Source organism: Anticarsia gemmatalis, chromosome 15, assembly GCF_050436995.1.
Source record: "Anticarsia gemmatalis isolate Benzon Research Colony breed Stoneville strain chromosome 15, ilAntGemm2 primary, whole genome shotgun sequence".
NCBI lineage: Eukaryota > Metazoa > Arthropoda > Insecta > Lepidoptera > Erebidae > Anticarsia > Anticarsia gemmatalis.
The window spans coordinates 5470321-5496580 of record NC_134759.1 but is presented as its reverse complement, the minus strand read 5'-3'; the positions used below and the strand labels follow the sequence as shown (position 1 = coordinate 5496580).

Sequence of the window (26260 nt, the reverse complement as noted above, 5' to 3'; positions counted from 1 at the left end):
TGAATACATTTGCCCAGAAGTTGTTGTACTATAAAAAAATAGTAAATTTATAAAATGGCTGATATCTGAGTGACGTATGTGTTGTGTGTTTATGAATTTCATTTATTATCTCAATAAAGTGATATATATAATGAAGTGAAGATAGTTTTATCAAATTATCATCTTATCTGTTTGTCGTCATTTTGGTAAGTGGAATAACGTTTTGTATTATGCCTACATGTTGATGTTTGTCACGATGTTGGTAGTTGGCTGTAGATTGTAGGCGGGATGGAACGTCCTCGTTTCGTTGCATTGCACAAACTTAAACTTCGCATTTCAGCAGTTTTTTCTAGCGGGCAGTCGAATTTGAAATGTTTATTTATGAATTACTGCAATGCGCTTATACAGGTGTAAAGTATTCGCGTCATGAACCCAGTCTTTTCTAAGTAATCTAATTAGGCAGGGACGTCTCGGAAGCTCACGAAGTCTTAATTCGAATTCGTAATTACTGCACGTAATTGTAATAATTATTTATAACAATTATTATTCCCAGCTAGTATACTAGAATTTCGAATGTTTGTCAGCATAATGGAGCAGAAAACTTCATTGATTATTTTGAAACTTATCAAAGATTTTAGTATTCTAAGATCATATAGGTTTTAGAGGCCAAAAAAATGATGTTTACCTAGCTGTAGCAGCTTTAGATGTATCGAAATTATCCTAAAGTAATTATAAAGTCATAGATTTCACACCATATGTTCATAAAAAAGTCTTGAATCCCACTAAGATATTGTATAAAATTGTTTTCTTGTCTTCGGTTTTCTATAATGTGGGAATGGAAACTCTATTGTCTTGTGTAGTGTGACTATATAAAAACTTAATAGTTGTATAATTTTTTGTTGCTTTTAACAATAAAATGGGATGTAATAAAAAGTTGATAGGAACAAAGTAACAGGAAAATTAGTTTTCATATATTATGATTTATATTAAGTACTGGTGATCTAATGCTAGCCACAAACATTATAATTCAATGATTGAAGTTGTGGAACACTGTGTTGTTATTATTATAGTCATAAAATGTAGAGGATGACTATAGTTGTTTCCCTGAAATTATGAAAAAAATCCCAATGAGAGGGATAATGATTTCAATTCTCAATGCTTTGTGATCCAGCATCAAAAGCCTTTGTTGTTTTTAAATGTTGTTGATCAAAAAAATATTTGTTCATTAAAGAACTTTGTTCAAGTTAGTAGGTACCTAATAATATCATATGTGAAGTACCTCATAAGTATAGAATCCTTCAAAACACCACAATATTTAACATATGACGAACTTATCGGACTATGGTTAATTCAGTCATCAGTGTTTTTCTCTGTTTGGAGACAAGGTTATCTTTCTATTATATTCTCTGCCTTGTTAATTGGCCAATCTATTTAAGGCATGAGTAGGGTATTTAAAAACGATGAGGAGTACGAGAACTAAATTAAAAATTGTAAACAAACGGGTCTATCCCACTAGTCCCGTTGAGTTGTCCCGTGACGGGACAACTGGCACTATTTTGTCCCAGTTGTCCCGTGGCGGGACAAGTGACACTGTTTTGGTGCCAGTTGTCCCGTTGCAGGAAAATCACGGGACTAATGGGACAGACGGAAGGGTCAAAACAACTGGTTTCATTGAGTTGCTCTGTGACAACAGGTACTTGGTACTTTGGTAAGATAGCAGACGTTATACTAACTCGTACATTTTAACAAGGGTAGATAGCTCAAATGGAATATGCACTATACTTGTGTAGATAAATTGTAAAACCAAAAGTATTTAAACCTATATCTTAGTAATAATTAATACTCATAGTGTACACAGGGATAGTTACCGGATTGTGTCCCATTACATCTTTGTTATACTAAAACTGTCTAAAAGGGTCTCAGCGAGTTGGCTTCGTACGTGGGGACGCATGCCCATGACCCGAGATGGAAAGGACAAACAAATAATATGATAATTTTTGTTTCTAAAATGTGTTGTAGTACATTTTTACTTAATTTCTAGTAGATAAGTTGAAATTACATTGTTGGTCCTGTTAACAAGACATTTTTAGGTTCCTTACATTATGTTTTTTTTAAGTAGGGAATTTCGGATAAGCATTTTACATTTATGGAATGGAAGGTCATAGATATAGTCACTCTTGTCAATTTAATTATAAAGTGAAATGCCTAAATAGTACAAAAAAACTTCTTGTGAATTTAAAGTTTACATAGAGTAGCGTACAATTTATCATCTGCTACCTTACCAAAGTACCAAGTACCTGTTGTCACAGAGCAACTCAATGAAACCAGTTGTTTTGACCCTTCCGTCTGTCCCATTAGTCCCGTGATTTTTCTGCAACGGGACAACTGGCACCAAAACAGTGTCACTTGTCCCGCCACGGGACAACTGGGACAAAATAGTGCCAGTTGTCCCGTCACGGGACAACTCAACGGGACTAGTGGGATAGACCCAAACAAACTACTATATCTGCCTATTTTCTTTTGTATAAATATGGAATGATGTTAATAATGTCTTTCATAAATATATTAAATTCTGTTATTTATAATATAATTGAGTAAATATCTAAATTTGGTAATATAAAATCAGATTTTTTATCTTTATTTTTGTAATATTTCTAATGATGTTAACAGAGTAAAGTGTAAACCAATGCTCTTATTAGGTACCTAAATGATTTAACATAGGTAGTGTTAGGTATTAATTAAGGAATATACCTAGTCAGGAAGTGGCCTTCCTTATGGTAACATTACAAACAGTTAATTGCATTTACCTATAAAGCAAGTTATTGATTTTACATTTGCTTCAATTAAAATGAACATAAATGATGCAGAAAACATTATTTTCTATTTTGATAATTGTTCTTAACTAATACAACAGTACAATGGAATTTACGTCATCAATATGAATTATTTTTTTATTCCTTGTTTTAAATGGACTAATACATACAATTATGATATAACAGAGCCCTTTCAATTAAGCGAAAGTTTAATACTTTATGCTTAGGGTGCAACAATTTGAGTTCCTATATGCATCATGGTCCATATAGGAACGAGCATATAATTAAACAGCAGCACTGTCTGTGCCTATATTTAGAGAATACATCAGTGCGCACAGATGTCGAAGCATTCTGACTCACGCTGTCATTGATCATAACTGGACGCAAGGATTTGCAGGTTCAGTGTACGCGAATAATAACAAAAAAATCTCGCACCGCGCACAAACTATTAGCCCCCATAAACAGAAGAATGGGTGTCGACTCTGTTCTCTTTATGATACCCCAGTCAAAGTTTATCACCAAGAAAATACATTATTTAGTAAATTTAAAAAAAAAGACGGCGGTTTCGCTCGTTTAAAAAAAAATTGATTCAGATAGTTTGTCTTAAAGAAGTAAAGGTAGATATTTTGTATCTCCACCTTAAAATTTGTATTCATTCCAGCTCTTAGTGACTCAGACGATGATACCCAGTAGCGGTCACGGTTGTTTAAACTCTATTATTACTTAACTCAGTATAAAAACTGGTCATCATAAGACGTCCTTGCCGTTTCGAAGTCAACAAACTGAACAAAATTATCAATAACAAAATTATATTATTGTTTTAACTTACGTCCTTAGATAAGATTGCGGGGATCATCGGTCTAATTCTGAGGAATAATGAGGAAATGTATAATATTCCGGGGTAATGAGACTGTCAGTTATCGGCTCGTGATGAATTAAAACTTCAAAGAAAAAAAAGAGCATCGAATGTTAGTAGGCAACTGATTTAGATGATATTAATATATCGGACAAAAACATTTCGATACCCTAAAAACATACATATATTTTGTAAACACATTAAGTTAGGCAGGAAGTTAATCTTAATAATCATCGTCTTCTATACACATGGAACATTATATTTCATTATTCACAACACCGTGTTGACAACGGTGGCTGGTGACATCATCGACGTACGCCTCGCCCCGACACTGTTTGTGGAGTCAATTTGATGAGCAAGTAGTTCGCACACGATAACGAGTATCCACTTGCTAATGCGTTAAGTAGCTAATACACCATTAAGTCTATTAACTTTGTTAAGTAATGAATTTATCATTAATGAAGGATATCCATTACACTAATAATGTAACAGACTAGCCGATCTTGCGAAATTGAACTTTATCTAAATGAAAAGATACTTATGCACACATGGCGAATTTAGCTTTTTAGCAATGGAATATCACAAATCAGACTAGTAGTGTCTGTTTGTAGTTTTCAAACAAATATCTCCAACTCCTATTTACGGGCTGCAGTTCACCACTTCTGAAAAATTGACGGTTTGCAACAAACGACATGAAATCAGAAACAAATCTATATGTCGTGAAACTGGCTTCTAGTAATTTTCCACCCTCCTTCGGGGAGGAGACTTGCGTAGCAGTGGGGAGTAATGAGTTTAATTGATTTGTTTATTCGTACCCAGTACGTGCAGTGTGCACAGATTTATTATCATACTAATTTATAGTTATTATAAAATAGTGTTGCAACCCAAATGCATTGAAAGACTCCAAAAATGTCTTTTACTTTACGTCTTAATTAGAATCTACCATTGAACTTAAACAGAATATCACGTAACGATCTACATATCCCAACAGAAATAGACATTTAATAAGATATTATACACTCAATTAAGTCTCTAAGTTAAATTGTTCAAAACAATGCAATTTGCATACTTTAACGCAGTCCCCTTTAGGACGATTAAAGTAATTTATCTTTTTCACAAAATGCGCTTCAACTTATTTTATATTTGCTTAAGAACGAATAGAATCGTGACTAAATTTAAGTAAAGTCAAATTGGAATGTTTGGTAAATGTTTCACGTGACATTCAAGTCATGGTGTTAGTAGATTAGGGGTTAATAATTATTTGTATTGTAGTTATGACCACAATGGTCAGCCTACTCTTCTTGATGAAGACTTTTGTGAGTAGAGGACATTTCGATGACAAACCGTGGACACTTGGTTCCGGGGCAATGCGCAACGAACTCTACCGTACGCCGGATTCCTCTCACGCTCCAGTTGCCGCAAATACCACTAATTGTATTGCATTTTGCCTCTGCGCGGATGTGGACTTGTGGCCTGACGGGATATGCGCTTTACGTTCAACTGTTGCCTTACTTTCCGATTACTACGCGTTGAAATAAAACTTCCATCTGATATCCGACTGTTATTGCGTATAGACTTTCCTGTCATAAGGAATGTCACATTTACTTTCTTTCCGACATTAGTTTGTGCAGAATTTGCTGTTGCTTTGAGTTTCAGGTATAGTAAGCTGCTTTGTTTATCCTGAATGTCACCAGTTTTTAAAAACTAGAAAACGAACACCATACTGCGAACTCATTGAGATATCGTAATAATCGTAATACTTGACAAAGTAGCCATTATTAACATTGATAGAGGAAACTTTAAAATGGTTTAATTCTGGCTGCGACCACATAAGACGTAACACAATACATAACACAGATCTATTAATACACACACTATTCCCTAATTTGTACTTAATATCGTATATCGTGTTGGCCAGAGCTGAGTCATATTCTATTCCTTCGTAATGTAATCGCTGGTTTGAGCCCAGTAAGCACGTGGTAACCAGTGCACTTGTATCAGTTACAAAGTATCAGTGTGTAAGTACGTTTCCTGTGTGCAGTTCGGCACGGAGTCGGTTTGCTGTAACTTGAGAGCTCTAGTGATCGCACCAGGAAATCGACACCCGTTGGCTTATTCTTCCTTATATGTATTGTAATACAACACACAATGTATCCAATCCGTCTTAAGTAAATTGGCAGAAATTATGATAATTTCAAGGATTTAATAAGGGAACTTTCTACGCCCGTTGCTATTTCACGCTGTCATTAAACAAAAATCTTACTATAAGTTGGGATTGTGTAGTCTAGAATTTGTATCGTAATTCCATTATTAAGTATTACTGTATCAAAAGTTAATTATATAGAAAACCGATTGTACCGAAGCAAGCTTAAAATTTTATCTAGATTAAGACGGCAATGATGAGCGTGAAAATGTCATCACAACTGGCACTCAGTTTACTAATGTTTACCCCATTGCCTCTAACCGTGAAGATTTGCTGTGTCCAAATCTGTCGGCCTCCGTTTACGATTACGCAGTAAAAAGACGAATGGTATGGACATAGACGGCTGTTTGTGTAATACCTTTACTAATAGGGATATTCACGAGTCGGTGGGCAGATCGTAAGTCCCGCACTGACAGTTTGCGATTGGCTGTCGCGACATATGAACGTTTATTGTTACGGAAGCTCGGCTTAGAACATTATTAACGTATAAACAAGTTATGTTCGGTATAATGCGTCGTGCTGTGAACATGGGGAACATGTAAATAAACAAAGCAACCATCGCGGTCGCTTGACTCACTACTGAAAATCGTCATACAAGTGTAAACAAGACCAGTGTTGTTGAAGAAACAGTTTATTTTATCCTGTGTGTATAGCAAGTGTTACTGTGGGATTAAACATAGTGGTTATTTCATTTAACTGAATGAAGACTAGTATATGGATTGTTTTCGAGGTTAGTAGATTCTGTTTGGTGGCTTTTAAGCGGTGATGGATGTCCAATGATATATTTTATCAATAAGGAATTACGACAAAAATCAATTCTCTTCTGAGATTTAGAAGCGACAATCATCTCTGTGTTGCGAGGCCAATGTGCTAACATGTCCACCTTGATTGGTGTCGTGGGTTGTTCTGCCATACATGCATGATGTGTTAGTTTATAATCATAGAAACTTTTTTAAAAGACAGTTTTTTTTATTTGTAACTGATTACTTGATCGCTCGTAATATAAAATATGATAATAATATAATGTTATGACTTCTATATTAAGTAATTTATTCTGGCCAATTGATTTGAAGCTCGATAGTGAAAGAAATAACAATTTCAGCTTAAATAAAATCAGGATTTTCCGACCCCGATGTGCAATCAAACAAATCCGCGAGAATTTAGCGGAAATCAGAATTATTGTTGTTAATACTTTTTATAATTAATTTAGTTTTAAAATGATATTGTATTAATATTAACTAACTGACGTCTCGCATCGGTTGCTGCATTATAAAAGTAAAATGAAATTCTTTTACTCATATTATTGTCGGATTAAATAAAACTTACATAAAAAAAGAAAGCTAGTCTGACAGAAACATTTTAGTAGATAATTAAAATAAACTAGGAATAAGTTCATAAGTTTAACAATATTGATGATTAGACGTTGATAAAAACAAAAACCTGCAATCTGGTGCCATTAACAGACAATAACTGTTGAGTCATAATGCGTCTAACCAAAAGTAAGGAGTGGCCTCTACCCTATGGACGACAATAAAAGTGGGGTGTCACTCGCCAAAACAGGATTAATGGTCTCCGAACATGGAAATAGCGCCCGGAAGTTGTTATTTACAAATGTCGTATCCACCTTGACTGCTGCAAGGTTTATTTCCGACACTGTATCGTAAAATTGTACCGCTTTTGTAATGTTAACAAAGCTTACTTATTTACTTACCTACATGAAGGATTTTTTTTTATAACCCCTTACTGTCCCACTGCAGGGCAAGGGTCTCGTCTCAAATGAGGGACGGGTTAGGCCTTGAGTCCACCACGCTGGCCAAGTGCGGGTTGGGAATTTTGCATGCCCTCTATAAATGTATTAAACAAATTTTTAGGCATGCAAGGTTTCCTCACGATATAATAAATATTTTTTCTGTTGCTTTCCCACTACTTCATTGTGCCATTTCCCTGCACGTAGGTTGTTAAATACCTTATTTATATTACTCTTACGGTCACTAGTACTCGGACATACCTATCTATTATTATTTTATTTCCTACTGAAAGTCAAGGAAAACCTTTGACGGGTTGAGATCACGATTGTACTCGCACATTTACAAAATCGCTTGTCATCAATCCGGATTTCGATGGTCCTTCTCATTTTTCATTAGTTATATTGATGGTTTCTACCTATCCGGCACGAAAAAACAGAAATGTTACTTTTTTATAAGAATACTATCAAATAACTCCCGACAAAGTCCCATAAGTTCCTTTTAATTTAGCCACTAAATCCAGAGAGAAAATGTAAACAAAATCCATGCTACGTAAACAGTGATAATCGAAATGTGTCTGGTGTTGCGTATATCAACTTCCTAGTTCCTGCATTTAATTTATTTAAAGGCTAAAAGTCAATGACCGACACAGTCCACTTTATACATTTTGGCAATTTCCTTCGATATTATATTACACATAGAAAGTAATTATTGTTGGACCAAAACGTAATTATTGTGTCATTCTAATACGTAGCCGTAAAACCGGTTCTTGAATCGTAAAGAATGTGTACGATCTTGTACGGTCAAAACTTACGGACTCATGTAATAGTATTAGCATTCAATGAATTGTAATGGGCGAAAGTGGCGGACTCTAAATGTCAGCGAAACTTAAAGAATCATATAGAATTTATTATTAAAATGTAACTCCAATTAGCGATGCTTGATAATATTGTAAGAAATGAAATTATACCTACTTTTAAGATGCTAATTAATCAATGCTGAAGTGCAAACCTGGAGATAAGTACGTCCAAGTATATGTCAGGATATCAGCTTCTGGGTATAAGACCAAGGTATCGAAATTTACAAGAATCTTCTAAAAAGTCATACTATCAGAGCGCTGATGAAGTGATGAATGATGTTATTCTGTAACGGCAGAGACGCAGTCTCGGCGGGCGGCGGCGGGATGCGATGAAAGTGAAACGCGCGCGTGGTCCCGTGGCCGCGTGGTCGTTCAACTCGGCACGCGCCTGCCAGTCCTCTGGCGGCCCATCTCGTTGCTCGTGTTGTTTTCTCGTTACGATTTCTGTGCAGCCTGCCAAACGCCCTAGTGTTATAGCCGAGCGCCGACAGCTCACGTCGCGATTCCAACTTCCCACACGTGCCTCAATTGCAAATGCTCTTTGACTGCAGCTAAATCTTATTTTCTACTACAAAAATATTTGAATCATTATGTTATCTTGTTTTTGCTCTAAAAACACGCAGTATCACTAAACTGCAAACTACTCTGTCTCATTTTAATGTTTATGTTATCGTCCCCGAAGCCCTATCCGTGTTAAATCCAAAAGCAAAAGTATATAAATCTATTCCTATATATCAACACGATTCATAATATATACTCCTATGTCTAAAATCAATGTGTTTTGTTTACTAGTTGACTCGTAAATCTGTTCATTATTTATCGATACGCGTAATTTAATTGTAGATAGTAACGCTCATTACTGTTTAAATGTCGCTATCGACAGTTCCATCGAATTGAATGGCGACTACCATAGTCCAATAACTTAGTAGAGAGCCTTTTGAACAAGGTTTGCTGCTGGCGTCTGGTAATTAAAGAAGACATAACACTACTACTTTTATCGGAAAATAATTTTGTTGATCCACCGATATGGCTACACTTTATTATCTGCCAGTTAGGACTATAAACGTAGTTAAACCATGTGCGGATCTGTTACGAATTCCAAAGTGGTGATCTAATATGAAATACTCGATAAGACCCTCAATGCCCATGCCTAGCTGCGCAACTTAATCCTCCTGTCACGTTTCTCTTCTTGTATGACAGATCTTTAACTGAGTACCTACCTAGGTGATTTTAATTTGAATATACATACTTTAATTAGTGCAAAGTAGAGTTCGATAATTTGATAGCTGGCCTATTAATGACTGCATGCCGCACTTTTGGTGTTGTTGATGTTTGTTGAGATGTAAATGATAAATTGGTATTTTTATAACCTTAGAATCAATTATTCACAAACTTAATTATTATTATTCTACAACAATCATGTACCTTGCATCAACTCTCTTAAGCCATGGCTATAATTTCAACATGGATTAAGGATATCTCAATGCGGTGGTAGTCCTTGAAGAAGGTAATGTATTAGTTAAGAGGTTATTGAAACAACAGTAAAAAACCATAACAATTAAATCAGCAGGGCAGCAATGTTTACTTACAAACATATTATAAACCTACTGCGTTTCGATACGTCAATGAGGCTAGCTTGACAAACGCAATAGAAATATTTTCCTGTTGGTACACCATTTGGTTGTCTGTTTACTCATTACAGTCAGCGAGGACAATTTAAATAAATTAAACTGTGCTTACGACCTTCGTTATTATGTGCTCAGATGTGTTAATACGTAGTCATTGTAAATAATACATTTGTAATTTGTGTGGCGTACCTAGCACGTAGTCGTTTACGTCTAAACTCTTTGTTACATTCGTTTCTTTTTATGGCCAAAACATTAATTTTGCTACGGATAAAATCTCTGTTTGCGTGTCGAGCTCACTGATTAACTTTTCTTTGTTTGCACACTAGATTTAATATATCTTAACAGACATTCTTTAGAAGATAGAATTGTAGAAATGAAGTACCTACTAAGAATAGCGCCTACTAAGAATTATATCACCACCACAGGGCACCATCAACCGAATCTATGTAAAACTAGGTAAGAGATGTTATCCGCGCGAGACGTATCATGTCGGTCATGCTGAAGTCTACCACGCAGTTGAGCACGGATAGCCAAGTCAATAGTACAATTATTTAAGTAATTGTGTTATTCAGATTGCGTGACAAAAACAAATCTGTTTTTGTACAATATGCATGTGGCGTACGCGCTGTGCAGCGACGCGCGTCACTGTTGCATGAGGCAAAAAAACTACAAGTAAAACAGTGTATTGCGTTAGTTGAACATGGTGCTCGGGTGTGTTTACCACCTCGCATTCAAGCTAGGTCAAGTGAGTGAAAATCTATACATTATTACCACATGTGATGTTGCGAAAAACAAGCGCCCGCAAAGAAATTCTACAATTCTTGAATAAAATTGCTTAGAACGTGATGAAATCTTTCGATCTGTGGAGAAACAGATTTTCAACTTTCAACAAGTAGATGTTGAAAACATTTTACGGTGCATTAGTTTACATTATTAAAATAGCATTGAGTAGTGGAAATTCCAATTTACAAAAAGCATCGGTGTTATTTCTCCAAAGTTAACCATCGGGGAAAAAAAACCAGATTCACCATGTCTAAAAACCATATTGCCGTCACAATAATATAATTTCCAATAATTGTATTTATTTATAGCAAATAACGATATGAATTGTAAAGTTTTGTCCTCAGATGTGATTTAGTGTCATGTGGTTCAATCATAGAGAACAGAATTGAATATAGGTACAGACGATAAAAAATACACTGTTTTTGCAGCGGTTTAAGTCAATTATTCCATTTTATTGACCGCCGACATTCTATCAAGTAGGTCGACTTCCCCAGTTATTTCTCCACTTAATTAGGCCGATGCGCACTTGTACCACTAGAAGCCAATGAGAAAAGGCTATTACAGTTAATACAATCATTTTTGTAACGATGTCTTTGGCTTATAGATTTAAGGCTCATAACACTGTTATGGCCTAGTAATATTATATGAGCTTTGATTACGCAGTAACACCAGAATCCAGTATACCCATCTGTCATCCGAATACCGTTGACGATAAAGTATAAACATGAATACCCAAAAGATATGCGATCAATGTCTAAAATAGGCAATCGGATTTGGAATCATTTTCAGTATGAAGGACTTTTGGGTTAAGGTTGAGGTCTTAATCTTGTAAAGTAATTCATTGCATCTGTGTCATAGTTGTCTTAAAAATAAAGCTATTAAGTACTATAATAATAATCAAATCAAAACCAAGTCGAATTTACTATGTCCAAGCGTCATTTGAAATGGATTAACCTTTATCGAAAGGTTGGCTGCACAATGGACCGACATGACATATTGGAAAGAGGATAAAAATATCTGGATAATATTGGCACATAACCGGGTAGGGTAACGTTCAAAATAATAACCCTTTACAGGTTTACTGAGGTCGAAATAATCAAATAGGTTCAATAATAATTACGGGACACTAATCAAACCTGATTAATATCATCTTATGGGCTATAGCCCACTCACTATACGAACGAATAAATTCATCTATTTGAAGTAAACTTCGCAGACCACGTAAGGTCGGTTATGATAGAAGTTGTTAAACGCCTTTCATTGGCTGGAACAACATTGCTACTGTGCTGACTGCTTGAAACAAAGAAAAGCATATTACGAGTGGCTCATTTGCAAATAATTGCATGTCATACATTTCCACGTTCCACCTGCGATTATGTAAGTTAGCTCACACACGAACGGGCAGGCACGACACTATCGGACACGGTTGAGGGCGCGCCACCAAGCGTTAGTTCCACATCATCGGTAGAGGACGAGAGTGAATCAGCTCGACCACTCCCAGAACACGCCTCTGACTTCACCAATTAGCGAACTTCATGATAAATGCAAATACTGCTTGGTTACTTATATGAGATAATCCAGGATTACGTATGATTTTTTATTAGAGTTGCGTGAATTACCTTTCTGGGACAGATAATATGCTAATTTGAAAGATATAGATATAAAAGTGCCGACCTCTTTCGAAATACGAAACATACGCACAATTTTTAATAATATACAAAGAAAGCTACTGCGTTTGCCCATTTTGATTACAACTCTCGCGGTGAGAATTGGTCTTGAATCGTGGGGACATCTAATATTAACTAGTACGAGAAATATCGGAATATCTTGAGATGTAATAATATCAGAATCTATAAATTATACAAGATACTGAAGACAGTCATATTTATTTGAATTTAATTTATTTTGTTCACAGATGATGAGGGGTAAGCAGTCGTGGTAGGAGTTGCACGATATGAATTCTGACGTGCATCGTCACCAGGCGCACCCGCCATTGGCACAGGTATACATTCAAACCTATTTGTTTACAATACGTACTAAAATATAATTGCCTTGAATGTTGAATGTCGAATGTCGAAAATTATATACTGGTTTGTTGTGTTCAATGAATATACTTAACATATTCGTCGCTTCAGGGCCTTTGTTCGAAGTAAGATGTGATGCACCCCATCAAATATCTTATGTTCAAGTTATTTTTCAACTTCCTTCTAGCAAAGTTGTTCGCTTTCCCAGAGTTAGAACTGCGGTCGAAACTTTTAGTTAAATTCTTTTACTGTATACAAACAAGGCTATGACATGATTTATGGCAGGTTGAAAATGAGATTATCTATTGCACCTTGGCATTTATCCAGTAACAGTAGTTAACAACTAACTAACTATTATTATTGAACGTAAATCGATCCAACGTTGATATCTGGTTCATCCAACATCAGTTTTAGCTGGTATATAAATATTACATCATTTGTGTCAGCAGGAGCAGCATGTGTTACTAAGCTAATGTTACTGCAATACAGCTGTTGACTGTACTTGGTAAATTCTTCACCGATGTATCAGTCGCTCTGTACGCAATACTCGTAGGCGATGCGTGCCGGCTCGCAAGTACTGCAGTGCCCGACTTTCTTTAATGCCTTGAAAACAGTTCAACATTCTAAAGCAAAAAGATTCAAACTGTCATAAACACAGATTTCCAAACCACATGCGGCCTTTTATGATACATTCGTTACCGCTACTTTGTATTGTTACGATTATCTCCGCACATTAAAAGTAGTGCGAAAAAGAAAATTCTCATAAAATTGGTGTACAACGTATTATACCTGCATCAACGAATTTGGCTTACAGCCAAGGTTGTGCGTTTCAATGGATCGTTACAAGAACATTTACGTTAATCTAAGTGCCTCCCATTCGTTATACACTTAAACAATTACGATTATATTACGAAACATGTGTGTACGTATGTATGTGATATCTATAGTTTTATTTAGATCCATGGTTAGAATTAACTACAAGGTTTTAAAATACAATACCACAGTTTAAATTCGAGTTCTAAATACAAGTAGAATGTGATACTTTTAGCTATTTTACATTCACAAGTCGTCTTCATGAAAGGTCGGTTTGCGGTCAGCCTTGCCTGTCACGATCTTAAATTTAACATTAGCTTACATTTATTTCGGTTCAGGCTACTGTATAAACTACCGCGTTTCAAAACTTGCTACTTTGATGTCCAGATTTTACACAAACAAGAATCCTATGTGTATCTTGGCCTCAATACATATAAACATTAAAAATGAATGTAAACTCGACCGTAAGAAAATTACATCTATGTAAGCATTTTGACGCAGTATCCTAGCAAACATTTGCGTTACTCTCCCGAGACTGGCGGGTTTTATGTGGGATCTTGAAATACTTAAACATTAGTTACATATTTCTTTGTACGCAAAATGTTATAGCAGAATATAACTAATACAAAGTAGACGGTTTTGTACTCCCTGGAGGAGACACGTAGTAATTCGTTCTTATCAACTAGACGAGTTCTGTCAGTAACACTCGTAGAGTCAATGTTAGCAAAACATAAGATTAATGTTTAATTTTTATTAGCACGGAGTGCACGGGAGTACGCAGGGCGTGGGCCCCTGCGGCTGGTACTCGGCGTCGGCCGCACCAGCTCCTACAGCACCGGCCCGACTCAAACGGGCTCAGCCGCCCCATCAACTGCCAGTAAGTATATTATTATGTAATATTACTGGAATTAACGCGCACATACATTTTAACTTGGATTACTTGACGTTTCGGCACAGGTTACACTGCCTACAGCTACAAAGTATGATCTGCTGTAACAGATCATAAGCTGTATTGTGTATGCTGTATAGGTACATTGGATCTTTGATATTCACACTTCATGGTTCCTTGAAATACGGGCGATGTAAACTGTTGTTTTCAAAAGATCTTGAAATTACATTTGTGATTCATCTCTTATTGTCTGTTAGCGTTATATTTCTCAACTGTAACACAATTCTAAGGATAATATTTTAATTATACAATTCCATTCTGATCGAAGAGATAACGTTTTGATTTCGTCACTAATTAAAATACATGAACCATAAACAAACTGGTATGTAGCTTAGAAGTTAGAACGTAATTTTGCACATCAAACAATAGGAGATCAAGATACTATAATTCTAACAAACGACGCTATTTAGAAACTCGTCAATAGGCAACGTACCACATTATTTCGATGGCGAGTCTTATTGTATTCGTCATAGAGCATTAAAACCGAGCAACACAGTGGCATAGTTATTACAACGATGTCACTTAATTTATGTCCCTTTGTGTGACTACATTGATCTATTCACAAGGCTAAGAGCGTAAGACAGTTCCCATTAGACGTGGCTCAAGTAAAACAATTGTAACATTATCGTCGTCGCATGATTATATCGACAACCGACTAGTCTTCAAAATGATTTGTAGGTTATTGCATTGTGTGTAAAGTGCAAGTTAATTTAGCGAATTCCGCTTCACGAGCGACGGAAAGTAGAGTTCATATTCATTGAAACCCTTTGTGACAGCGAGTATTGTATGCGACGATTTTCTCACGGCCACTTAGAAAGTAATACGGGGTACCAGATCAAACATAAATATTTGTTCGCTAAAGGCAGATGTGGCTGTTGCCATAGATCTCTGTGTATCGCATCTACTTGTTTGTATTTACATAATCGTCGTGAGCTTATTTTTTACCATAGTTTTAAACATTGTTTCAGTGTGGAGGTAGTGTTAGCGGCAGTAATGGGCCACACGTGCCTCTCTCGCCCACCGCATTGCAGAATTCCATTCCACATAATGTGAGTGCAAATTCTTTACAGTTTACACTATTTTTATTGCACATACTCACAGATGGAGCTATTTAAACATTGTGCATTTTAGACTTTATATAATAGTACGCTTCGTAAATTACCTGCTGCGATTTGTAATAATCGTTGTACTGGTTTATGTGGCGATGATAATAGCTCGCTCTAGCAGCTAGTGTAAAAAGTGCACTTGTTTATTGCGTCTTATATGTAGACTGGTGTGACCTAGTTTCGAGTGAACTTCACCTAGTTCCATCTGCATATTAATGTGTGCCAATATGTCCGCATTCCATCAAGAGCTGTCATTTTTTTATTCATTCACGTGCTTACGAGTGTCGTTTGTCAACAGAGTGTAATGTCGTCATCGGTAAGGACGCCTGCGCCGACCGGGCCCACGCCTTCCGCCATGCACACCTCGCAAACTACGCCTGGTAATTGTCAATATCTACATACATCATTCATCACACGTATAACACACAATACATTGAATAACACTATTATATTATTGTGCTTGATCCTCGATAAGAGGGACTAAAGAGTTAGCTCAAACAAAGGTAAACAAAGGGAATACATACGTAATCGACTCACAATAATAATATCTTTTGGTCTCTTTATGTGCCCTCCCGGCTACAGAAGTTTTCTGTTTTCCTGTACTTTATTAAGTACATAATATCAAACAGAACTAAACATAATAAAGGCCAAAAGTTTGGCAAGAATTTCAAACAACTTTCTAATAGATGTTGACAAAGAAACATTTAGTTATTTATAAACTGTTCTTTATTCCTTTAAATTTACTTGTATTCGCTTATCATGCGGACAAAGAATAAAGAAAATTCTGAAATGACGTCAAGCTCCATTTATATGCCACACAGTGGTTATTTATAGTTTTCGCAAGTATAATGCACTTATGAATTGTACTGTTAAACTGAATTATTATTGTTCCGTGAGCAATTAAATATAATAATAACGATTCTACACACAATGTTAAACGTTTATGTAAAATGTGTAGCGAACTGGCGACACGCAATGCGCAAGTTGTCACCTTGTATTCTCCAATAAGTCATGATTGCATATTCATTGTGTTCTGGCCGTTCTGAGAGTTTCTTAGCAGAATATGAGTAATTGGTGACAGAGATTGGCTTAGGTAAAGAGCGAAATTCAAAATAGGTACGGTGTGATTATGACACGCTGCACATTTAACATAACTCACGAGTTTAGACTCTTTAGCAGTAACGCTAAATAGTAGTTATTTTTACTCATATGGAGCTCTTAGCGGTCATGTAGAATACTGTCCCCCCACATAGAAAGGCAAAAAGAAAAAAGAGCCTTCTGTGCCCTGTAAATTATCTACACATTAGCTACTACAAACCACTAGGGGCCGAACAGGCCAGAACATTATTTCTACACTTCCCCTTACGTTCCTCGAAGAGGTAGACCAGGATTTTTATTAATTCCTACAACAACAAGACCAATTATCACATTTAATTCTCTCACACAATTTTTTATTTACTCTATGTAACAAGTAAAACAGTTAAATAAATTATAATAATGAATGTTAATGATATGAACGTTTGTTTGGTACAGCTGTGTCCAAGGGCCCCAGCGATGTGCTGGTGAACTCATCATCTGTGAACCCGCCGCCCGCCGGCAACCGGCTCGTCAACATGACTCAGTGGCCGTGAGTATCTAATCTGTGTTATCATAAACTAATATAACTTCATTAGCCGCTATTTACGTCAATATTTTGTTATTTACATTTGATTCTTTACTGTATGTAATTATATGTATATTTATTCGCAATATTACAAGTATAGATTATGATATTTTTTTACCATTTTACCTCTATATACATTTCCCTTTCAGTTTTTATCAAATGAAAGATAACTTTACCTTCGTGTGGCCCTTACGGTCGAATACTGAAAATTTACAAATATTTAAGCATATTGGTATCATGTTGTTTCTGACATTTTGATGTTAATTGTAGTGACATAAACCTTTTGAGCGCCACCTAAAATGAATGAATATAGTAGGTCATAAATGGTGTTACACAGTCTGCCCCACAGAGTACGTAGGATATGGGTTTTCCTTCCTTGTAAACTTACTGCTAAATACATATACATGTTCCATGGTGTGATTATATCAGCTGGAAGTTCGAACGAGTCATGTAGTGCGACTCATCGGTGAACACCGTACACCATAGGTCTTTCCTTCCTCACCCTACATTAAAGGAAACAATACATTATTGAAGGATTTACGGAAAAAAATCACTTGGCTACAAATACACGCAATATCTGTTGCACTATAATTACAATCGCCGGTTAGGATTTACTTAATATTGCAACTTAATTGTTCGGTTCGGTTTCAGCAATAGTAAAACAATGATTTCTTCAAAGCTAGGAAGTTGCATTTCCTGATTGTTCTTGGATATTATTTCTTTACACGAACTACTAGGAACTAAGTTCAAAGTGCAATTTATTAATCTTCCTTTGTCTTAGAATCAATTGAATGTAAAGAATGACTCAGGAAACCTAAACAATCTAGTTTATCTTGATCAATATTGAAAATGGTTACGTCACGCTAGACTTCTAGCATAGGTAGCTTCTTCAGTTATTCAGGCATCCATTCAAAATAATAAGAAATGCATCTACGGAATGACAAACTAAGAAAAAGTACTACCAGAAAAGTCACAGCAGGTTTATATACTTTCAAAATGTCATAACAAAAAAACAATAGTAAAAGAACACTAATTCATTAAAGTAGTTAACAGACCTTTGATAACATCAATATCGTTATCTGCGGCGCGATAATACAGTGATAACGTGATAATGTAAGTCAGTTTGACACAATGGCAAGTATGGAGTGCATCTCCGACATTACCGAGTGCTTCTATAAACCACACAAAGTGTTATTGTGTATACCACCGGTGTTGGCCTATGATGATGTTGAGTAAATATCTTATTGCTTTATCTTATTTTGTGATAAACATTTGTTATTAAAATACTTTCGTTGGTAGTAGATTTTCTACCAAAACTACTAGACCTAATAGTCTATTGAAATGTTACATTTTAAGGCCTTAACTTGCGTTTTTAGAGGAAGCAATTTTTTTTATTAATAGGGTGGGTCAATAGTAGCTTAAGTTTATGTTTTTGGTGTGACCTCCCTTGTCCCCCGGCCGCCATCTCGAACACTACAACTCGAACAAAAATGCGCCGTCCTTTGAAAACCGCAATCCTAAATTTAACTTTTCAATAGTCAATAATCCTCTTGTGAAAATACATACGCAATGTGTTGAGTTGCTCTCGTGCATCTATCTCAGAGTGCATTATATTAGAGTGTTAACGGATGATAAGAATATAAGTGCTATGTTTACTATTATCTGTACTCTCAGTTAATCAATAACTAAAGTGTCAAGGTAATTTCTATGAGGACTATAGAAGGGCAATATTTTTATCGCCATCTTATAAAAATATATGAAGTTATGAAAGGTTTATAAAGAGTTTTGTTTCTTTCACTCCTTAGAAAAATGAAAAAGAGAAAACATATTTTAGTAGTTCTTTTACTAAGAAAGGTTTATAGTGTGTTTACGAGACCCTTATTGTTCGATTGGTTGTTCTTCGGGCACGTGTAGCATAGCGGAACTTATTGCAAATTATCTAATAGTCATGTTAGGTAATATCCCGTCGTTAGGTTATTCATTACAAACGTAATGGTTTGCTTCCGTAAACACTTGTAGTGTTTCGTTTTCTATTTTCTAGAAGTAACTATATATTTCTATAACAAAACTTGTATGAAGATTGATGAATCAAAAACAAGGGATTTAGATTACTTGAGTTGGAACAGCGATAAAGTAATTAATTTGATTATAGGTGTGCTATCGATTATAAAATCTATAATATCGATTCTAACATAATACTAATTATATCTATTATAACAAAGGTTTTGCTTTTTATGTATAAAATAGGTGTGTAGTTAATAATAGAATCATTCAGTTATACTTACATCAATATTTTGTTTTAATTTTTATAATTGAAAAACAGGCACACATTAAAAATCTAAACAATATTATCAAGTATTGGGTATTCGAACCTCAATAATAAAAAGATCCGTAAATAAAATCAGAAACCAGTTGTTTTTATAGCTCTAATTAAATAAGGTATGACAGGTTTATGTGAGGACGACCTTGCTCGTCAGATCTGTATCTGCTTAGTCATGTGGGGATCCCCTTCAGTCCACAATAGATGTTACGGCCGTTCATTACAAATATAGATTGGTCAATTTATGCCTTTAACCGCTTTTAACCTTAGGCATCGTCATGCATGATGCAACTACGTTACTTACGAATTTAGCACTTGTCCTGGTTTGCAGTTCTGGGACGTTCTTCATCAGCTGTTATTTAGTCTAGGTCACTAGCCAGTTGCGCTCACCGGTCGGTAAACGATCTGTGGGTTAAGCAACCGTTGGCGCGGTCATTCCATAGATGGGTGACCGCATAGTGGTTATTGAGCTGGGCGTCTTCGTGCTTCGGAGGGCACGTAAAAAGTCGGTCCCGACTGTTGTTTACTAAGATAACAGTCGTTAAGCCATGTCAAAGGCCTTTCGGGCGGCTTGAACAACTTTGACACTAGGTTGACCACTAACCATACGACAAACAAACAAAAACTGTTTAGTTATTGTGCAGAGGTTTCATACTATCACAGCAACTCTGGGAAATACAATTACTTTAAAGGAAAATCGCCAATTCTAAAAGACAGAAGTTTATAGTTCGTGCATCATTTAAGTATGATTTTCTCACAGCTAAATTGAATAAACTGATTGCAGTTTATTCAATTGAACCTATTACTCACTGCTCATCACTACACGGTCCGTGTACGAGCATGTTGTATGAACATATTTTTAAATATTATGTTTTGTACGTAGATGGCACCACGGTGCTATATCCCGCGACCGGGCCGAGGCGCTGCTGTCGGGCTCTTCCGACGGAGTGTTCCTTGTACGAGAGAGCACCAACTTCCCCGGCGATCACACGCTGTGTGTACGATACCGAGGACGAGTCGAACATTATCGGTAAGTAGAGATAAACCTTAAAAGTTTCTTACCCACAAAAAAGCTACTATAGTTGGACCATTACAAACGTGCGAACTACGAAATAATTAAAAGAGTGACAGGAATAATCAGTGTGTAAGTGCGGGCGGGAGAGCCCGATAAAATGACATGACTTGGTTCGCACGTTTGAAAGGGCCCAACTACAGCCCTTCTATGAAGTTTGCTGTGGAACTTCAAACGATGAAATACTTCTTAAAAATGCTCGTAACACAGGGTTCTTAGATAAACGATAAAATTTCAATTGTTTTCATTACAGAGTGAAATGGGCAACAGCACCTGACAACCAAAATCAACGTTTGACCATCGACGACGAAGAATTCTTTGACAACATGACAGATTTAATTCATGTAAGTAAAGTTACCTGCATATGCATATTCAAGACCGATAGACAATGTGCTCTCTTAAAGTACTTTTTAATCAGTTATAATGAATAACAAACTACTAACTTTCGCTGGAAGGAGAGCTTTTCAACCTCGAAATTCATGAGTAGTTCCAACATTAGTAAAGGATAATATTTACTTTTCCAGCACTACTTACAAGACGCAGATGGACTGTGCACGAAGTTAGTACGTTGTCTGCCGAAAGCGTCGCCGAACGGCGCCAACAACAATGGCGTGTTGCAGCCGCAGTACCCACCTCACCCACAGGTAACATTTCAATACAATATGTAAAGTACAGAGCTATGCTGTAGGACACCGAACACTTTTGCTCGTCTGGTTTTGATGTAAAGCTCAAGTTGAGAAAGATCTAAAAAACGCATAACATCCAAAAATTACTTCGATATTAATAAGTCAATTGCACATTGTGAATGAGGTAGTTTATGGCCAAATATGCAGCAATTTGATGGCTTTACACAAGAAACTTTTTAACTACTGTTGCTCAACTGACATTGCAGACAATTTACAGTTAAGACAGCATAAAAATATTGTACAATGTGTTTGATTTGAATACTATAATGTTATAGCAACCGCCGCCGTACCCGCCCACGCCGAGCGTGTCGAGCGCGCTGAGCTCGGGCCACTTCCAGCACACGTACTCCACGCAGATGGCATCCTCAGATCAACCGGATAGCGCGACGAATTTTGTTGACGCACGTTAGTATCGCTTTCTTAAAATAGATCTATTGTTAACTTACAACAATATTGAATGAGACTAGAAAATGGCTGCCAGGTAGATTTTTTAAGAGATTATGAGTGTTTCGATTGCATCTGTACATTATATGCAATGCTCTTTCAGAATTATATATTTGCGAATTGGAGATTTATTAATTTAGCCTGATACATAAAAAAACTTAAGAGGGAAAAATATCTCAGTTTTTATATCAAGTCAACATTTCGTGATAAATACAAAATTACGAAGCAAATTCCCTTTTTAATGAGCCATCACGAACGACACATTCATTTAACCCTGAGGCTAAATGTATGACGTAAATTATTATTCCGATTTATTTTCCAAGTTAACCTCATGTCGGGCATGTTTGCATTGAGTTTAAACAGCTTTGTGTTATTGGCGGTACTTACTGGGGTCATACGAGGAAAATGTTATCGTATTATGACTGTTTATAATATTATTAATTACATTTATATTATTTATGTCAGCATTATAACGATGTTTTGTTATATAAAATACCTATTCGACGTGCTATTTTTATCACAAAAAATACGTTTATCCTCTAAGATTTATGTACATGTAATGTACTATTATGCTTAATATAAGTTTTTTTTTCGCACTTTCAGGTTGGAAGATAGACGAGCGTGACCTTGAAATACGCGAGAATATTGGCAAGGGCGAGTTCGCTGATGTCATGTTGGGCATCTTGAACGGCTCGCAGAAGGTGGCGGTCAAGATATTGAAAGATCGAGAGGCCGCCAGCAAGTTCAGGGCTGAGGCCAGTGTGATGGCGTGAGTAGTTCACTGCTTGATGTTTTTAAAATATCTGCTAATCACGTTATTGCGCATGAGAACTATACAAATAATGATATGATAATAACAAAGATTTATTTAATTAATTACAAAACATATTTTACACTAATCAACTATTCCGTTCATTATCAAAACTTTATTGATGTCTCGTATTACGTAGGATAATTTCGTTTACTTATTTGTTTCTCTAGGTGTAGAATGATGCTCAATTTTTCAAATACGAAGCCTATAAAAGTATAGATATTAATATGCTCGTTGTGTGTGGCAGGTCGCTGAAGCACGACAACCTGGTGCGGCTGCTGGGGCTGGTGTTCTCGTCCAGCGGCAACACGTGCATCGTGACGGAGCACTGCGCCCAGGGCTCGCTGCTCGACTACCTGCGCTCCCGCGGCCGCCACTACGTCACGCAGCTCAACCAGATCAACTTCGCCTAGTATGTTACGCTTATACTAAACATACTACTATTATAGGCCTATCATAAGTCAATGGAATGTCTCAAACGTAAATCCATTGAACCCCTTCCATTGATGCAATTGCACTTACGAAGCGATTACGATAAGTAGTCGAGTTCGGCGGTAATATTAAAATGTAATGGTCTGTTCCAGCGACGCGTGCTGCGGCATGGAGTACCTGGAGCGCATGCGCGTGGTGCACCGCGACCTGGCGGCGCGCAACGTGCTGATCTCGGGCGAGGGCGTGGCCAAGGTGGCGGACTTCGGCCTGGCGCGACACGACGCCGCGCTCGACGACCCCGTGGAGGCCGCGCGCCTGCAGGCCAAGCTGCCCATCAAGTGGACCGCGCCCGAGGCGCTCAAGTACAACGTGAGTGCCCCACCCTACCGCCCGCCTCCTCACTAGACGGCCGAGCGCGATCCTACTCTCCGTACTAACCGACGTTTTCATTTGCAGAAATTCTCAAACAAGTCTGACATGTGGAGTTTCGGCATCCTACTGTGGGAGATCTACTCGTTTGGACGAGTCCCGTACCCGCGAATCGTAAGTTTCATAATAATAATTGTATCACGACGCCTCCTCGTCGGAGTATTGTCGGCAAAGAGTACACGTAATCTCGTCCGCAGCCGCTGGCGGAGGTGGTCCGGCACGTGGAGCGCGGCTACCGCATGGAGGCGCCGGAGGGCTGCCCGGCGGGCCCGTACGAGGTGATGCGCGCGGCGTGGCACGCGGACCCGGCGCAGCGGCCCACGTTCGCGCACACGCGCCTGCGCCTGGCCGCCATCCGCGACCTGGCGCACCACGCGCCGCACCCGCACCCGCCGCCGCCGCACCAGGTACACCACCCATACCATCACTAGTCAACCATACACAACACATCAATTACGTGACACTACATAAATAGTGCCCCGAAACATGCATCGCGTCAATATACGTGACGTATTAATAGCCACAACATCCTCGAGCGACATTTCTATAAACACTGACTGACAAGATGTTTTGCGACATTTACTTTGGCATGTTCTACGTAAAGGAACATGTTCAGTAACTCATCGCACCATTTTGCCCCCTAGTGTATCCGGGGCTTAATTATTGAATTCTAGATCTGTGAATTGATCAAATGATACGATCTCTTGCAGTGAGAGGCGCCGGCGACGATCCTTGGACTACGTGACATAGTGTAAAATGTACAACCGGGAATAGGCAAAGTGCTGTGAAGGTTGCGAGCTGTATTTTATACATTAATTATTACATAATGTAAGTACTAAATTATTTTAATATGTTTGAAGACACTCCCTCGCTAAGAAATAAATGTAACGTAGAGTTAGATAATGTGTAATTTCGATGTGTTGTACAAGGATGTGTATCGGACGTTAGGTGTTTGAGAACTTTTAGTGGAATCGATGTCCTATCCTTCACTACTGAACACGTTCACTCGACACAGAACCAAAACTCGCCGTAGCATAAAACGATATATTTTTATGTCTTCTGTTTAAATATCGTATAACCAAAGTATATTAAGCACAAATTTTATATAAAACTGTTCCACTAAAAGATCTTTTTTTAAATAAATTTTATTGAAGGCCTAAGCTTCAATTTATGGTAACATATTCTCGTAAAGATTCCACCCAATAGAGGTCACGAAGGTTATGTCGGTACTATGGTACTGTCTAGTCAAAGTATTGTTTGTAATATTGTTTGTATCATATTATAGTAATTGCACTTTAATTAATCAAAGGGGACTGACTGCATACAGATCAAGTGAATACGCGCGTACACTCCCGTTATAAAAGGTGTTGTTCATAAATCGCTCAAATAACAAAAATAAAATGCCACAAGTAAGCGACAAGTATTACATTTTAGACGTACTTGTGTGTTAGTTTATTTAATAGAAGTTAAGCGTAGGTGGATAAAATGCACTCCGCATTATTCCTGTCACCTCCATGGAGTATTATGTGTAAATTTCAGTGTTGTGTCAAAAATTAATAGCAGCTTGACGAGTGAGTTATTAATTCGTTACGACGTTAGCATCAAAGTCTGATAGTTTTATTATATTTTATCAGCGCATTTTGCCATTGTGTCAAAGTTCAATTGAATATTATTGGTTCTACACCGTGTGATAGTGTAAGATGTTTATAGCCATAGTAAGAAAAAGTTGTATAAGCCAACTTTCAGGTTGTGTGCTATCGTAAACTATTCATACATATTTTCGGATACATCGGATAAAATTTTAACTGTTTAAAAATGTACTATATTTCGCAATCTATATACCTATTAATCATAAGACGGTCACTTCGATCGTGTTTAAGAGCTACATAACGTATTTGATACGTTTTTGTTCATTTACAATTTATTTTTGAAATATTATTGTCGAACATGACAAATAGTCTGATGTACGCCATGAATCTCATGTAAATGCAAATCGTCTAATATAATACCTATATGTCGTCGTAAACCTATGAAATGTTGCGTAGAACTGCTTATACATGTTACAAAGGGTCTATCGTACTTGTATGTAATGATGCGTACGCAAATGTATTGCAACACGTTATTTTCTATATTGCAACAGTTTTAGATTGTAAGATTGAGCATTTTATAAAAATGAGACTTTAATTTCGACTACCACATTTATTAAGTCCTTTTGTTTAATCTTATGCAATACTAGTTTTAAGTGTTAAATTGTTTTTACCATATATTTATGTTCTATCAGAAAATTTTGTGAGAATTAAGTGATGAAGCGATCAAATGCGAGTCATTTGATTTCTGCCAAAGCATAGGAACTTAAATTTTTGGTGTTTCCATTAAAGTCTTCCTTTTACTCTAAAATGTATTAATTTCTTATGGAGACAACATAAATAAATCGTACAACTGTTTACTAGTCTTTAAAGAGTAGTAAGGACTGAATTGTTTGCAGTTGTATTTTTCTCTAATTTATAAAAATAAGAACTAAGGTATTCAAATCTCAATTGTTTTTGTTTATTACTTGTACTATTATTTTCAATATTGTACATAGGTATTTGTAACTTTAAGAAATAAATTGTATTATAACAAAATATAAATTACCTAAAACAGAT

The 26260-nt window shown here is 36.7% G+C and overlaps 1 protein-coding gene across 4 annotated transcripts; it reads left to right on the top strand.

Annotated features, from left to right (window-relative positions):
- The first annotated feature begins 28 nt into the window (after nt 1-28).
- Nucleotides 29-26259, top strand: LOC142978925 (tyrosine-protein kinase CSK-like). Of its 4 annotated transcripts, none has more exons than XM_076123565.1 (16): nt 29-185; nt 12782-12868; nt 14461-14580; nt 15621-15701; nt 16057-16138; nt 17292-17385; nt 20625-20771; nt 21067-21157; nt 21338-21457; nt 21775-21904; nt 22547-22712; nt 23002-23166; nt 23339-23555; nt 23643-23729; nt 23813-24022; nt 24326-26259. In XM_076123565.1, exons 2-16 carry the CDS (start codon nt 12821-12823, stop codon nt 24326-24328), a joined length of 1761 nt encoding a protein of 586 aa, XP_075979680.1. In that variant the 5' UTR covers nt 29-185; nt 12782-12820; the 3' UTR covers nt 24329-26259. The 4 variants fall into 4 exon arrangements, with proteins under 4 accessions (XP_075979680.1, XP_075979681.1, XP_075979682.1 ...); XM_076123566.1 differs by lacking the exon at nt 29-185 and adding an exon at nt 6249-6581; XM_076123567.1 differs by lacking the exon at nt 29-185 and adding an exon at nt 10779-10828.
- The last annotated feature ends 1 nt before the right edge of the window (nt 26260 follows it).

Bases quoted from the DNA above. Each gene is read 5' to 3' on its own strand.
- LOC142978925 (XM_076123565.1), top strand. From the start codon at position 12,821: ATGAATTCTGACGTGCATCGTCACCAGGCGCACCCGCCATTGGCACAG. The intron at 21,158-21,337 runs GTAAGTAAAGTT...TTACTTTTCCAG, and splicing joins ACATGACAGATTTAATTCAT to CACTACTTACAAGACGCAGA. The intron at 23,167-23,338 runs GTATGTTACGCT...GGTCTGTTCCAG, and splicing joins AACCAGATCAACTTCGCCTA to CGACGCGTGCTGCGGCATGG.